Source organism: Varanus komodoensis, unplaced genomic scaffold (assembly GCF_004798865.1).
Source record: "Varanus komodoensis strain SLA01 unplaced genomic scaffold, ASM479886v1 scaffold22, whole genome shotgun sequence".
NCBI lineage: Eukaryota > Metazoa > Chordata > Lepidosauria > Squamata > Varanidae > Varanus > Varanus komodoensis.
Genome location: NW_025335606.1, coordinates 15,019,810 through 15,035,316, shown reverse-complemented (window position 1 = coordinate 15,035,316; position 15,507 = coordinate 15,019,810). Strand labels below are relative to the sequence as shown.

Below are 15,507 nucleotides of genomic sequence, written 5' to 3'. Positions count from 1 at the left end.
ATTTCTGCAAACACATTTACTATTGCTGGGGCACATGCTAATGAAAACAGTGCAGTTTCTACTGTGTTGAAAACATGATCTCGTGTCACACACTACAATTGCAGGGAAAGTAGAAGCTGAGAAGGTGATACGTGCAGGGGAAATGATGATTTAAGGTTTGTTTTTTAAAGATCTGTTAAGCTATGTTCAGGTTTGCTGGCATGAAGTGAAGATTAAAAGAAAAAAATACAGCCCCCTTCCCAAAAGCCAAAGGCACTCCTCCCAACCCCTGTGCAGACTTTCTCAGAAATAGACACTATTGAAGACAATGTGATTTACTGCTGAGTAAGTGTGTATATTTGTGAATTTTGATATAGGTCTTCCTTACCCAGCACTTGAAGCAACATGATGGGTTTATGTAAGTCACAAATTCATACCTTTGTACGCACTGATTTGAAGATAGCGTGTCTTTTAAAAAGTCTGATAGGATGCTTCTTCATTGCAGCGCCACCTCTTCGCCCACCACCATCTTCCTCCAAATCCCTAAGTTTAGCCCACACTGAAATGTATACTGAAGAAAAAAGGCAACATATTAAAAAGTCATGCTATAACTGGTCCAAAGAAATCCTGCATATAATGGCAGAAAAAGTGTGAGCAGTTCAGTAGTGGGTGTGTATCATGTGGCAAACCAGTGAGTCAGGAATTACAGTGCTGGAAGAAATCCCTGGCTAAGATTGTCCCTACCTAAATCAGAGAAGAGGTAATGCTAACTGAATTTCTCTGGAGAGAGCTTTCCAAAGGCAGGGCGCCAGTGGAGGCCACATGTCAAAGGTCTGTGGCACATGGCCTCCACTGTTGACTTCAACAAGTGGCGGCTTCTCTATCAGAAATCCAAGTGTAGATCCCCAGCTCTGAGACCAGAACAGTTTTCTGACCTCACAGTTGGCTATCCAAAAAATCCTGTGGCCACCTAGACACTGTCCAGCAGCCATAGGACTGCTGTTACTGCTGTTCCTTACATACTACTTTAAAAAAAAGGGAAAGGCATTCATACATAAGAAGGAATGCGAAAGAACTGATGATATGAAGGGTCATACTCTGTTTCTGTGGAAGACCATCCACTAGGGTTGTATGGCAGAGATGAAAGACAGTAATGTGCTACTTTAGCCCTAAGGTTGTGATCACATAAAATATGTACTCAGAAATAAGTTTTATTGAAATAACTATGACTTACTTTCAAATGAATCCATGGGTGAAATTGTCATATGGCATGGGATCCAAATGTTTAAGTACCCTGATAATGATTTCTCTAGATGGAGCTTATATTATGTGCTCATTATTCCTTTCCCACAGCAGCTTCTAGGATCTTTAAATGACATTGATACTCCCCATTTGCAGTGTTTTAAAATTACGGACACGGTTTTTGCAGAGGCAGAGAAAAGCTGGTAATTTTTGCATTGTGAATGAAGTGCAGCCCTCCACCAGAGTAGTGGCATTACTCCAGTCTATCACAGGGCCACTTAGAAGGGGTAAAGAAGGAAGTATGCAGAGGCAGGGAAGAGGTGTGCCCTTGGCAGGTGGCCAGCCATGCCTGCCTTTGACAGTAGCCCTGCTCCAATACAGCTTACCCTTCCTAAATGTTGATCAAATTCATATAAAACCAATAAAAGCAGGCAACCTCGCCCCCAAACCATCATAAAAACCACTTTACGTAAATAACTCTACTCAGACATATCTTCTGGATACATTGCAAAATAAAAATGCTTTAACTGGCCACGTAAAAATAGCAAAGGAAGTGGCTTGATGGGCTTCTTTGGGGCAGGAGTTCCACAATGAAAGTACTACTGACATTTAGAGGGAAAAAGTGTAGCTTGTAAAGAGAGTTGGAGGAGCACAGATGTAACCTTGTGCTCTGCTCTAAATTTCCCACTGCAGAAAATGGCTAATTGTATTTGCTGCCGCTTCGAAGTCCACAGGCCTCGAGAAAAAGAAGGGAAAAACAAGAGCTTGGGTTTGCTTGCACATTATTATTTACGAGGTTGGCAGGCAGATTCATTGCTGGTCTTCTCTTGGCAGAAAAGGGCAGATTGTTCCAGTCCTGCCGGCCAGAGGCAGCCCATTCTTTGGCAGGCTTCTGCAATGACTTTTCCAGGAACCTCCTCCTGTGCTCCAAAGTAGCTGAGCTGCCCTAGGCCGGAGCAGCCCGGTCTTAAGCAGCCGGTCTGTCAGGACATGTGTCCTGTTGTTGTTCCTGCGGGCTGCTGCGTCCTACTCCACCCCTTTCCTCAGGCTCACTCACTGCCCCCGTTCCTCCGAGCTTCCTCAGAGCTGCACAAAAGAAGCAGGTCTGGGCTGCCCTCAGGAAAATCGTGTCTGAGGGCTCCTGCCCTTGCGTGTCTGTGCCTCCCGCTGTCACAAACAGAAGAGGACGGCCAGGTTCCCCTTCCTGCTCCTATCCTTTCATCAGAGAAAACTGATTGCTTCAGTTAGATCCCAAATCAACTAGCACCTTTAAAAACACCATCGTCATTTCTGTACATTTCCATCCAGCCTGGGACTCTACTCTTCACTGCTTCTGGGTTAGAGCTGAAAATAGCCCTCCGAGTGCAACTCAAGTCACAGCGTCCCCAAGGTCAGCTAAGTTATTTAGGCACCTGAGGTAGAAAAAATCCTACTAAGACCTCTCTTCCCTTCCTTGGCAGCAACATTATTATTACCATTAAAATGACTTAAACATTCTTATTTACATAACTAATTATTTAAATAAGTCACCGCTTAAGTTGGAGAACTCATGCTGCCAAGGAGCAGGGCCGACCTTGCCTGCAGTTGTGTGCAGTTTCTGCCTCTGATGCATCTGGACTGTGTCAGCATCAGTAGGATGGCCGCTTACGCATCACTGTAAAAGAGGGCACAGGAATGGCCTGATTCAGATTCATACAGACCAGCTTTCGAAAAAACTACTGTTACTTCGCAGAAATACGTGTCCCCTTAGTGGGTACCATGGTGACCCAGTGACCTGAATGCTGTCCTGCATCTGCTCTTGTCCGAGTGCTTGCTGCAGGTGCACAGCTTCGGGGCCTTCCGTGTCCTCCCTCTTTATGGCTCTTGATCTTTAAATGTGACTTGAACTAGACACGGGACTCTTTGAAAGAGCAGACGGGCTTCTGACCGCCCTTCAAATAGAGGGCTCTCCACTGTAGGACTGCAGATACGGCTTGTCCGTGCCCTCGGCCTGTCCCCACCATGGACAGAAGCTGCTTCTCTTCTCTTCTCTTCTCTTCTCTTCTCTTCTCTTCTCTTCTCTTCTCTTCTCTTCTCTTCTCTTCTTTGGTGAAATGTTGGAGGGAATGGTCATAAGGGACTTAGGCTGCACTGTGTAGGATTTACTTAAATATGTAAGCTGAGGATACAACAATGCATCCTCAATGTTGTGACTGTTAAATGCCTACAGTGTAGGTTGGGGCTGGGGGAGCCTTAGAGCTTCATGGTGTGACCCATGGATGGCTGAGCACCATCCACTGGCTGTTCCTCTCCCTCCTCATGCTCTGGGAGGGGAGAGCAACCCCATTATTCTTTCTGATCAGTGAGGATTCATTGCTCTCTGTGTGCCCCCCCCCCCCCACAATAGGAAGGCATGCAATATACAGGGAATTCCCTTTGTGATCCCTCTGGGGAGAAGGAATCAGTAAAGTTGTTTCCTCCATGAAGAAAGAGGCACTGAACTCCATGAGCAAGATGTGATTGGATATCTCAAGTAGCCTGGGACGATGCCACAGCAGTGTGACATCCTTTGACATCATCTGCCCCCCTGGCTTGGTCCAAGGAGGCAATCAAATACCCAGACCAAAAAATGTTGCTTTCCTTGACCCTTACATAAGCAAACTTGTCAAGGAAAGGTGCTTAACCCCGTTGAGTTGGACTTGCCTCTGTGCAAAGCACAACATGCCCCTTGCTTTGCTGGGTCCTGGGAAAACAGATCAGCATTGGACCTCCTGGTGGTAGGTGTGACTTTTTAACGGTATTAACAGAGATGCATCTTCTTTATTTTTTCCAGAAAGGTGTGAGTCTATTACTGTTTATAACTGAATATGCCATTCTCCTGGTCAGAAAAACAGCCAATCAGAAACCCTTCCTCAGTTCCTCCCCATTGAGAGCTTTCCCTATGGCAACAGGTTTTTTTCCCTTCCTACTTCTGGCATAGAATATTTGTGACTCTGGCAAGCTCTCTTCATTCTTGCAGCTTTAGTAAACAGTAATTCATTGATAGCGGACCGTAATGAGTCTGGTATTTTGTTTCCCACGTCCTTACTTCTCTGCTTTATTCTTTGTTAATGCAATATGTCTGAAAGTCACAAGACTTTAAAAGAGAATCTGCTTTGGAGGTTTTTCAGGACAGCATGGGTGGGTCCCATCTCTGAACTTTTGCTTTTCAAAAAGGAGAGGTAGAAATGCATTTCAAGAGATCTCACTAAAAATCCCTGGTTAAGAATGGTCCAAGTTGCCCTGCTGAAAAGGGAAACTGAAATGAATGGCTTTGTATGCCTTTAAGGTGACTATCTTGCAAAAGACTATCTTGCAAAAGACTATCACCACAGCTGCCCTCTTCTGAGCATCAGGTCTCACTGTTGTGAGCTATTTATGGTTGCTCATAAACAGATTTTCTTCCAGCTCGCATAGTGGTGGTAAATTGTGGTTTAGGTGAGGGAATGAGTCATTATGGAGAACACTGAAATTAGTGATGCTTTAGAAGTAGGGCAGACCCAAGACCTTTTTCTACCTGAGCCAGTATCAAGGGTAGGTGTGGCCGGGCACCTGCTGAAGGCCCCACTGACAAGGACCCACAGGGCTTGTCCCTCCTCCACACCTTTGCTACCTGCTTGTTCACCTGTCTCTCACTCTGGGCCAAGCAATGGTGGTGGAGAGCAGCAGGAACAGACTGTGTTGTTGGCTACTGGCTCCCTGGCTCTCTGTCGGTCAAGCAAGCACGTGGCAGTGATGACGATAAGGAGGGTGAGGGGCAAGAGCCACTGTGCGAGGGGCAATGAGAAGTCGGACCACTGATCGGGGTGATGCCTTGTCCAAGAGCCCCGCAAAACCAGGAACCAGCGGTACCTGAAGCAAAGGAACAGATGGTGTCCTGCCTCACTGTGCCGTGTGCATAGTTCAGTTGGATGACAAGTCGATCTGACATCAACATTAGCAATGGGGAAATGCCCTCTACCACACTTGCAGCGTTGGGCTAGTTTAGGGATCCCAGGAGGGCTTGTGTGGTAGACATGGCTCTGCCTTTGGACAGGTGGCAATCCCTGGGCATTCAGGGCAATCCGCCAGGAAGCTGTGACTCTTGCCTTCAGCATCTGCCACCGGGACAATTGCCCCATTCTGCAAATGCTATGGCTGGGCCTGCATAAAAGTTTGAAAGGTTTGGAGTTGACAGATGGAGTCAAACTGACCTGGAGTTGTCAAATGGAGTCAAACATACCCTATGAAACTTTTATGTCGGTCTTCCACAATTCCATATTTCAGCTGGTTCTCAACCATCATGAGATGTGAGTTGCTATGCAGCATTTTGGGGCTTGGGGGAATGTAAATTTGCTGTAGCAGATACAGGTACAGGCAGCTCAGGAAGCCCCTTTCCTATATGGATATGTGCTGGAAGGACAGGCTATAGGCCAGAGGGGCAGGGAGAAGCTGTTCAGAGCACTTAGGGAAAGATGTATTTGTCAAGGATGTCTTATTTCATTTTAAAAACATTATTTCTTATGCAATATTATAATTAATAATACATTTCACATTCTTGTATCTAGCTTTGTGAGAACTGGAAATATTTGAATGCATAAGATTCTAATTATAATTCCCACCCCACAATACATCAGGGACTATATGTCTAAATGATATATTTGTTTGCACATGCATGCTCTGAAAGATTAAATATATAAATATACTTTCTAATATCCCATAAAGGAGGTGCCCATTCTGCAATTAGCGACACTTTCAGAGGGTACACACTTTTATGGATATGCTAGCTAAGCCAAGATCTATATAAAGTTTCTTAAGTGTATGCGTGGTGAATCAATTAACATTTTAATATGTTTCTCTAGTGGGATGTTCATTGAGATTACAGAAATCCTGTGGGATGGTGCTACAAATTATACCTCTGTGAAATATATTCAGCTCTTTCTCCAGTTGAAAGCATGTGGTTGTCACTAACTACCTGCCCAAACAGAATTCTCCATGGAGCATAATGGTCAATGACTTCAGAGAAATAGTTCATTATTTCTTTTCTTTAAACAGAGTGGCATACAGAACCAAACAGCAGCTCATTTAATGATGGAGGTATAGATCATAATTGCATCGTTCTTGGATGTTAACCCTGCGATGACTTCTATTAAGCGTGTAATCCTTGCTCTGTGGGAGGGCAGAAGATGGACTACAACAGTTGTGGGGAGATGGGCAGAGAGGGGTAAAATCCATTTTGGAAAAGCTCTCCGGCTGCATTTCAGTGCTGGGCAAGGCCAGGCAAAGGAATGGGCCAAAATGAACAAATATCAGCATGCTTTAGCTTAAAGTTCTTACTGCCAGTGACTGTTATTATAGTTAAGTTTATTTCCATACTGCCCAATAGTGGAGGCTGTCTGGTCAGTGTACCACAACAGCTAATCCTTAAGAGAGTGATTTCAGCAGCCTGGGGCCAGGCTATCTGAAGGATTGTCTCATCCTATGTGTACCTATCAAGACCCTGAGGTCACCTTCGGGGTCTTTCTCCAGGAGCCCCTTCGAAAGGTGGCTACCAGAGGTGGGCCTTGTTGGTTGTGGCACCCACCTTATTGAATGAGCTCCCCAGAGAGGTACCCCTGGTACCTCAATGAAGACCATTTTATTCTCCCAGCATTTGCATTTTAACAGTTTAACTTTTTGACTTCTTTTTTTTTTAAATTTTGCATTTTATTCTGTACTACTGCTATATGATTTAATTGCAATTTCTTTGTGTGTTTGTGTATGACAGGTATGTGTTTTAAATTTGTATGTGTGTTAAACACTGTATATGTTTTATATGTGTGTTTTTCTTTTTTCTTTTTTAATTGTTAACTACCTAGAGTCTCCTAGCTATTGGGCAGAAGAAAAATGAAATAAACAAACAAACAAATAAATAAATGCCTTTAAGAACAGGGGAGAAACTGCACAGAAACCAGGAAACTGTCAGATGTGGGACAGAAACAGAGCCTGGCTGGATGAGGCCAAGCAGGAGCCGAGTGCCATGGTTTTGAGGAAAAGGGATTGTTTTCCCAGAGTTCAGAAATACACAAAACTCCCAACTGAACAATTACACCTTCTTTGTAGTAAGATGTAAAAATATTCTTATTTATACTGAGCCTTTCTTCTTCTCCAGACAGATCAGTGATTGCACAGCCAATATTTGTTTTCAAGAAGGAACGGCATTGTAAGGTAAGAGTGGATGCGGCCTCCTTGCACCCTTGTTCAGGGAAAGTATCCTTGGTGGGTGAATGTACGTGGTGAGGGAAACGGGCTTGCAGAGGCAGGCCTTGAGTGTCTGCAGAAAGTCTGCATATATATAATGGCAAGTGAGTATAGAGAGAGCCAGTGTGGTGTAACACTTAATGTGTTGCTTGGGATGAGATCCAGGTCCTCATCCCCAATTGGCCATGAGGCTTACTGGGTGAGTTGGGGCAGTCCCTGATTTTCAGTCTAACCTACCTTGCAGGGGTGTTGTGTGGATAATGGAGAGGAAGATTATGTAAACCATCTCGGTTTCTTGCAGGGAAAATGGCAGGATATATATGGGTGTCTGTGTGATCAAAATCCTAGAAAAGCAAGTTTCCCAGCTGGAAAACCTCTCTGTTCAAATGTTACTCTGAATACACACAGAAAGGGTTTCCACTTCTGTTCTGTGTCCAGTTGTAAAATTGGGGGTATTAGTGGGAATCTTTCAGGACCAGTAAATTATATGAAGCATCGCAGAACTGTGTGTCTAATGAGGGCATCTCTAAAAGTGATTGACACTTGGCAGCTCTCAGTCTGGCTCTAACTAATACTTGTTTTCTTGTCCAGAGGCCTGCAGAAGACCCTGTGTGCAAGACTGAAAATGGTAATTGTGGGTTTTTCCTTAAAGAAATTTGCTGGCACGGGCTTGTTCTGAATGTTGTAATATCCTTTTCTTTGGTGGCTAGAGATTTGCCTTCATCACCCACCCTAACCCACCCCCTGCCTAGGTTCAGGAATTACCATGCCTAGAAATATCTTTGCGGAGTTCTCTTTTTCATCTGACATGGCACCAAAACAGCTGTTGTGAAGATTCTTGCTCTTTTTTGAATGTGTGTGTGTGTGAACCAAAACATACAAAATATATTTTTACTCAGTTTATATAAAACTGAATACATATATATTGACACATATTTTGTATATTAAATCCAGTTATAAGAAACACATGAGTAATATCTAACACATGTGTTTTGTTATTCCAGGAATGAATAAAGGCCAAATGTTTAATTAAATCTTTCACATTATTATTTCTGTTTCTTCAATTTGTATCCCCATTCTCAGTTCAGTGGGAGGCTACAGAAGGATTTTGGGAGTATGAGGACAGGTTCTGGGAAGGTGTCAGGGAAACTTCCCATCTGTTTCCAGTTACTACCACCAAGCTGTCTACAAGGAATCAGGTTCACTCTGGACATAATCTACTTGGTGGAGGATACAGGCACACAGTCTTGAGATAACAGGCCAGTAGGAGCCTGGCCACAGACCATAACCAGAACTAGTGCAGCTGGACAGCCTCAGTAATTCCAGCTCAGATGCCCAAATGGATGGGGCACCAGTTTGCCCCCCGTCCCTTTTTATGCTAGGACCCAGGGTTTCCCTACAAGATGCATTTAGGGAAATGGTAGTTTGCAGGTGTTTTACACAAGATTGTTGCCCTGACAGCCCTCTCCTGCACTGTCCAAGCATTTCTGCGGCTTCTTTAGAGCAAGGAAGATGAAGTATTAAATTTCCAGCGTGGCACACATTGGAATGAAAGGCTTGTGAATTGTTGCAGTTCTACTGTACTGCAACTATCCTGCAGCGCCACCTTGTGGTAGTACAATGGAACACATTAGTAATTTTATGAGTTCAAGTTCAACTTCTGGTGACCCTTTGAATGAGTGGCCTCCCAAGTGTCCAGTGCTTGACAGCCCTGCTCAGCTCTTGCAAACAGGGCTATGAGGCAGAAGAAACAAAACACCAGAAAAGAGCATGACTGAGACAAGCTGATCTTAATCATGCAAAGAATCCAGAAACAGAAGCCTCGTTAAAGGGGTAGATTAAAAGCCTTGTGTAGGGAAGCTTGAAAGATAGCCTTGTCTTGTTTAGAGAGGAGCTTTGACCAACCAGCTACCCCCTTCCAATTACACAAGAGTCAGTGAATGGGTTAATTTTAGGGGCCTGGTGCAGGCAGACTTCTCACTTTCAAGGTCAAGAATGCTTAGGATGAAATGTGCCACTTCTGTCGAAGATTATACACACTTTATTGGATACCATTTTGAAATATGGAAGCAAACTATAAAAGAAGCAGAAAAGAATTCTTACATGCCCCTCTTTCTGTGCCCATGTCAGTTCCCTGAATACTCCAGGGGATCATTTGTGGACCGCCAAAGTTGTCCAGGTAAACAATGCTAAGAATGTTTTCTCCAAACTGGAAAGAAAGGACACATCTGTTGCCATGGATTCTGCAAAGATTTATAAAGTTCCACTCTCCCACTGTTTTGGATGTTGATATACATTACAAAATCGGTGCACAAGCACCTTGAAGAAAATTCAGTGGTTAATAAAAGCTAGCATAAAGGTAAAGGTAAAGGTAAAGGTAAAGGTAAAGGTTTCCCCTTGATGTCAAGTCCAGTCATGCCTGACTCTGGGGGGCGGTGCTCATCTCTGTTTCCTAGCCGAGGGAGCCAGCGTTTGTCCGCAGACAGTCTTCATGGTCATGTGGCTGGCATGACTAAACACCAAAGTGCACGGAACGCTGTTACCTGCCCACCGAAGTGGTACCTTTTTATCTACTTGCTTTTGCATGCTTTCGAACTGCAAGGTTGGCAGGAGCTGGGACGGAGCAATGGGAACTCACCCCGTTGTGCAGATTTGAACTGGCGACCTTTCGATAACCAGCCCAGCAGCACAGCAGTTTAAACCACTGCGCCACCTGCATCCCTTAAAGCCAGCATAGAATTCTCAAAAATAAAATCTGTCAGACTAATTTAATCTCATTTTTTGACTGTGTAACATCCCAAACAGACAGAGGGAACACTGTGGACATATGTACCTTTGAGTTTAGCAAAGCTTTTGACATAGTGTCCCACAACATTTTGATAAGTAAATTAACAAAAAGTAGACTAGATAGAAAAACCATTAGGTGGATCCAAAATTGGCTGCTAAATCAGACACAAAGAGTATTCATCAATGGCACCTTTCCAAACTGGAGGGAGGTAACTAGTGGGGTGATGCAGAGTTCAGTCCTGAGGCAGCGCTCTTCAATATCTGTATTAAATATTTAGATGAGGAAGCACAAGGAAAGATAATCAGATTTGCAGAACTGGGTGAAATAACCCTAGAAGACAGAATGAAGATCCAGGGTGATCTTGATCAACTTGAAAGCTGGGCTGAGAGCAACAGAATGAGATGCAATAAGGACAAGTGCCAAGCCCTCCACCTAGGGAAAAGAAACCAAAGGCATTGATACAAGATGTGGAATACCTGGCTCAACAGAACTGAAAAAGAAAAATACCTGGGAGTAATTGTAGACAATAGGCTAAACATGAGCCAACAAGAGGAGGGCAACAAAAATGATGCAGGGTTTGGAAACACTGCCCTATGAGGAGAGACTGAGAGAACTGGGCATGCTCAGGATTGAGAAGAGAAGCCTGAGGGGGGACATGATATCCCTCTATAAGTACCTCAAAGGCTTCCACAGAGAGGAAGGTCAAGATCTTTTTTTGCTAATGCCAGAGAGTAGGACATGGAATAATCAAGTTGCGATAACCCAGATTCAGGCTAGATATCGGGAAAAGCTTCCTCACGGTCAGAGCAGTATGACTGCCTAGAGAGGTGGTGGGCTCTCTCGCACTAGAGACATTCAAGGCAAAACTAGACAGTCATCTGAGTGGGATGGTGTAACGTGGTGTCCTGCAACAACAAGGGGTTGGACTATTTTCCGGGAGCCGTGTGTATGTGTGTGTGAGAGAGAGAGAGAGAATGAGAGAGAGAGAGAGAGAGAGAGAGAGAGAGAGAGAGAGAGAGAGAGAGACTGGTTCAGAAAAAGAACCCATTTTGGTACTCGTGGCCAAAGACAGCTCTTTTCTACAGAATATACTTGGCGAAGGAGCTTCAAGGCAATTGTCTCTTCCCCTTCCTTGGCATGGCTCAAAGAAGCAATCCTAACTTTTAGACACCTGTTAATCACCTGTTGCACCTTAATGAGCTCCTCATCATTCTTCTAGTAGGGCCCATCCAACACAGACAAGAAAAGTATACTAGCAAATTTACACTTCCTTTGTGAGCTTTGTCTTGGATTCTTGTAACGTCCTGCATTGCTCCAGTTGAGAGGACTTGAACTGCAGGGTGATTTGATGTGGGTTTGGTTTTTTTTTTCTCTTTAGTTTCCATCAATTGTTCCAGGAAGCGTGCAAGATCTTCATCTTTTTCTTTTCAATCCTCAGACTCCCAGTTGTACACAGGTAGGCCTCTTACCCTTTTCCATTTTCAGCAGTGTATTTACATTGGAAGTAGCATCCTGCCAAAGTCTTGTGTGGAACTGTACTCACTAGACTTAACAGAAATTAAATGCAGCTGAATGCATTAGCTCCCAGGAATTAAGCACAGTGTGAAATGGATGATGCAGGAACCGTGGTGCAATGCACGTGGCAGAAACTGTAACATACCTGCCATATTTTCTTATTAAAAACATGCTACTATAATCAGATCTGCATATAGGAATAATTACATTTGCTAAAATTATACAGTGTAGTATGTTGTTGGGGAAAGTATGACTTGCTTCTTGTATTTCCAGAAAGTGTGCTCTCCAAAAAGCACATGAGATCGTCTTCCGTTACTATTCTTCCAACATTTCCACCATCCCAGCCAGGTAAGCTCAACCAATCGATTCATACGATCAGTATCTTATTGCAAACAGTTGTGCTATTGTTATATCAATATGGACTTCACCACAACACAAATTTATTGTGTGCTCATAATTTCTCGCTCATTCAAGTTTGTGGGAACTGTACATGTTGTCCTCCTTAACACCATCCCTATTCTAGGTCTGAAATACCCATGCCTGAACACCAATTTTCAAAAGGCCAGTGTTGTGGATGCCTTCTGCACAGCTCATTCTTTTTGTGCATTCTGAAGATGCTCCAAGCCTCAATGGCTACGTGTGGACCTTGGTTATTCTAACACTAACCTAGCATTGAACTACCCATTTGTAAAGAGAGTTCTCAAAAATGCCTGTTTCCTGGATGTTTTTCTGCACAGCTCGTTCTTTCTGCCATCCTAAACCTGTTCCAAATGTCAAAAGTTTCAGAGGGGCTAGGTTTTACAAAGCCATGCCTAAGCTGGACCTAAACCCTAACCCAATGTAGGGTTACAATACCCATGACGGAAGATCAATTTTCAAAATGCCCTTGTGGGTGTTTTTCCACGCAGCTCATTCTTTCTGCCCATTCTAAACTCACTCCAAACTTTGACAGCTTGACAAGGACCTTGGCTTTGCTAACCCTAACCCTAACTTATACGTCAACCCTAACCTTAATATATTGCTGAAACATCTCAGCCCCAATTTGAATTTCCAAAATGCAGATTTTGCACAGCTCATTCTTTCTGCCCATTCTGAGCATGTTCCAAGGTTTGAACACTTTATGTGGATCTTGGTTTTTCTAACACTAACCCTATTTTGGACCAAAACCCTTACCCTAATATAGGACTCAAATATCCTTTTCTGAACACTGATTTCCAAAATGTCCATTTTGTGGATGGTTTTCTTGCACAGCTCATTCTTTCTGCCCATCCTAAACCTCTTACAAGACCTGATAGCTACTATAGTTTTGCAACTCTAAGATATCACTCTTATAGTACAGTGCCACCTTGTGGTTGTTTATATACAAAATGGCAGCAAAAGCAAAATCCAGGGGGGAAAACATGGAAAAAGGAGCTGCACTGAATCCCTCAAAGTGTAAACAAAAGCCTCAGTAAACAGGTGATTAAAAGCCTCATGTAGAGAACCCAGATAGAAAAGTTTGGAGTCTTCTTGGTTAAAGGCTGCTACCTCTAAGGGCAAAATCACACATTAGTCTTCAAAAAGTTTTTTCTTAAACAAGTTTCATTAAACCCTAATTGCATTCAAAACAATATAAAACCTACCCAGTGAGAATGTACATTTTATCTTCTGATCCCTCTCAGTCCTTGATATCATCAATGCAGGGGAAGTGATGTACTGCCTCAGATGAAAATAGTCTATAGGGTAGTCTTATGAAAGATGGAATTAGTGTTAAAAGGTAAAGGTTTCCCCTTGCCATTAAAGCCAGACATGCCTGACTCTAGGGGCAGGTGCTCATCTCCGTTTCCTAGCTGAGGGAGCCAGCGTTTGTCCACAGACAGTCTCTGTGGTCATGTGGCCGGCATGACTAAACACCGAAGTGCACGGAATGCTGTTACCTGCCCACTGAAGTGGTACCTTTTTATCTTCTTGCATTTGCATGCTTTCGAACTGCAAGGTTGGCAGGAGCTGGGACGGAACAACGGGAACTCACCCCATTGTGCAGATTTGAACCGGCAACCTTTCGGTAACCAGCCCAGCAGCACAGCGGTTTAAACCACTGGGGCCCATATTATTTTAATTCATTCTAGATGCATCCTAACATCCCAGCTGATTTAACATTTGAGCAGAAGACTCAAGCAGATATTTTACTGTGGTGTGTGTAAACATTCTAGGCTTTGGGTCAGACTTCCCCAACCTGGTGCCCTTCATTAGCCCCCTTAAACATAGCCAATTGTCAGGGATGTAGTCAAAACACTGGTGGGGACACATGGTGGAGACGGCTGTAATAGCTAATCAGTTTTATTTTATTTCTTTTTTCCCTCTTTGTACAGGCTCTGAATGCAAAATACACACTTTTTAATAATTGCAAAACATTTCTTACAGTGAGACATGGCTCTCTGATTGTTTCTGCAGTGCCATTGCTGTATTTCACTTGATGCCGAATAGGCAGAGTTCTGAAAGGGAAAGCTTCATAAAAACCAGTTAATAGAACTGCAGCAAAAGGGAACAAACTGACTGCATCAAGCACTGTTTGGCTGGATAGTCCACCTTCTAGTACTGTACTTTTCAGGATGACAAGATCCAAGTTGATATTCGGGCTGCCTAGGCACTAATTCTTTTGTCCTGAGCCTGCTCTTCCAGTCAAGCCAGCATTCTTTCATCAGTGAAAGCTGAGAAAAAGGAGGTGGGTTTTGATTAGGACATGACAAGGCTGTTCTAAGCCAGGGGTAGTGTTCTATATAGCCTAATCTTTTCCCCTAGGGCAGTGGCGTGGAAGCTATGGCATGCGTGCCACAGTGGGCAAAGAGAGCTCTCTCGGTCGGCATACAAGCCAAGTTGCCACATAATGCATTGCTCCAGCAGCTGAGCGTCAGATGACATTGCAGATAGGGGCCATGTGCATGCTCAGAAAGGAGCAGTGGTGCCAGGCGATAATGGCACAGTACACAACTCAGAAGCTGCGACTTGTTTGAGCTTTTGCATGGCTGTGGAGTACATAGATATATTTGCTTGGACTGGCTGTGAGGTGTTTTTTCTAAAGTAAAACCTCAGTTTGCAGGTGTTATTGCAGTGGTTGCACTTGGTGATAAATTACAGGGTTTTGGGTTGCAGTTTGGGCACTCGGTCTGTAAAAGGTTCTCCAACACGGGGTTACGATTAGAAAAATGAGGTGTCCTGGCCTGATTTTGATGACTGGAGATTGTTTAGAATGGGCAGAAATGTTGAGGTGTGCAGAAAAAGCTGCTCAAGGAAGGCTTTTTCAAAATAGCCTCTTTTGAATGGAACTTTACCCCATATTCGGGTTAGGGATTTTCACCAGGGTAGGGTTAGGGTTAGAAAACCGAAGTGTCCTGGCATGGGTATGATGGTTGAAATGTGTTTAGAGTGGGCAGAATCGATGAGCTATGCAGAAAGAGCTGCTCAAGGAAGGCTTTTTCAAAATCACCTCTTTTGAATGGAATTTTACCCCCTAAATTAGGGTTTGGGTTGTGCACCAAGCTAGGGTTAGGGTTAGAGAAACCAAGTGTCCTGGCAAGGTTTTGATGGTTGGAATGTGTTTAGAGTGAGCCGAATAGATGAGCTGTTCAGAAAAACTGCTCAAGGAAGGCTTTTTCAAAATCACCTGTTTTCAACCGAACTTTACCCCATAGTCGGGTTAGGGATTTGCACTAGGGTACGGTTAGGGTTAGAAAGGCGAAGTGTCCTGGCATGGTTTTGATGGTTGG

The 15,507-nt window shown here is 43.8% G+C and overlaps 1 protein-coding gene across 4 annotated transcripts in view; it reads left to right on the top strand.

The window, feature by feature from the left end:
• Nucleotides 1-15,507, top strand: part of RANBP3L (RAN binding protein 3 like) — a 53,661-nt gene that overhangs the window by 9,868 nt on the left and 28,286 nt on the right. For all 4 annotated transcript variants that reach the window (XR_006414855.1, XM_044431463.1, XM_044431461.1 and 1 more), the window contains exons 2-5: nt 7,370-7,425; nt 8,050-8,086; nt 11,625-11,702; nt 12,035-12,109. Coding sequence is in view for 3 of the 4 variants with exons in the window: in XM_044431463.1 (XP_044287398.1) it covers nt 7,370-7,425; nt 8,050-8,086; nt 11,625-11,702; nt 12,035-12,109 (246 nt within the window). In the remaining variant the exon portion in view is untranslated. The remainder of the gene's footprint in view (nt 1-7,369; nt 7,426-8,049; nt 8,087-11,624; nt 11,703-12,034; nt 12,110-15,507) is intronic.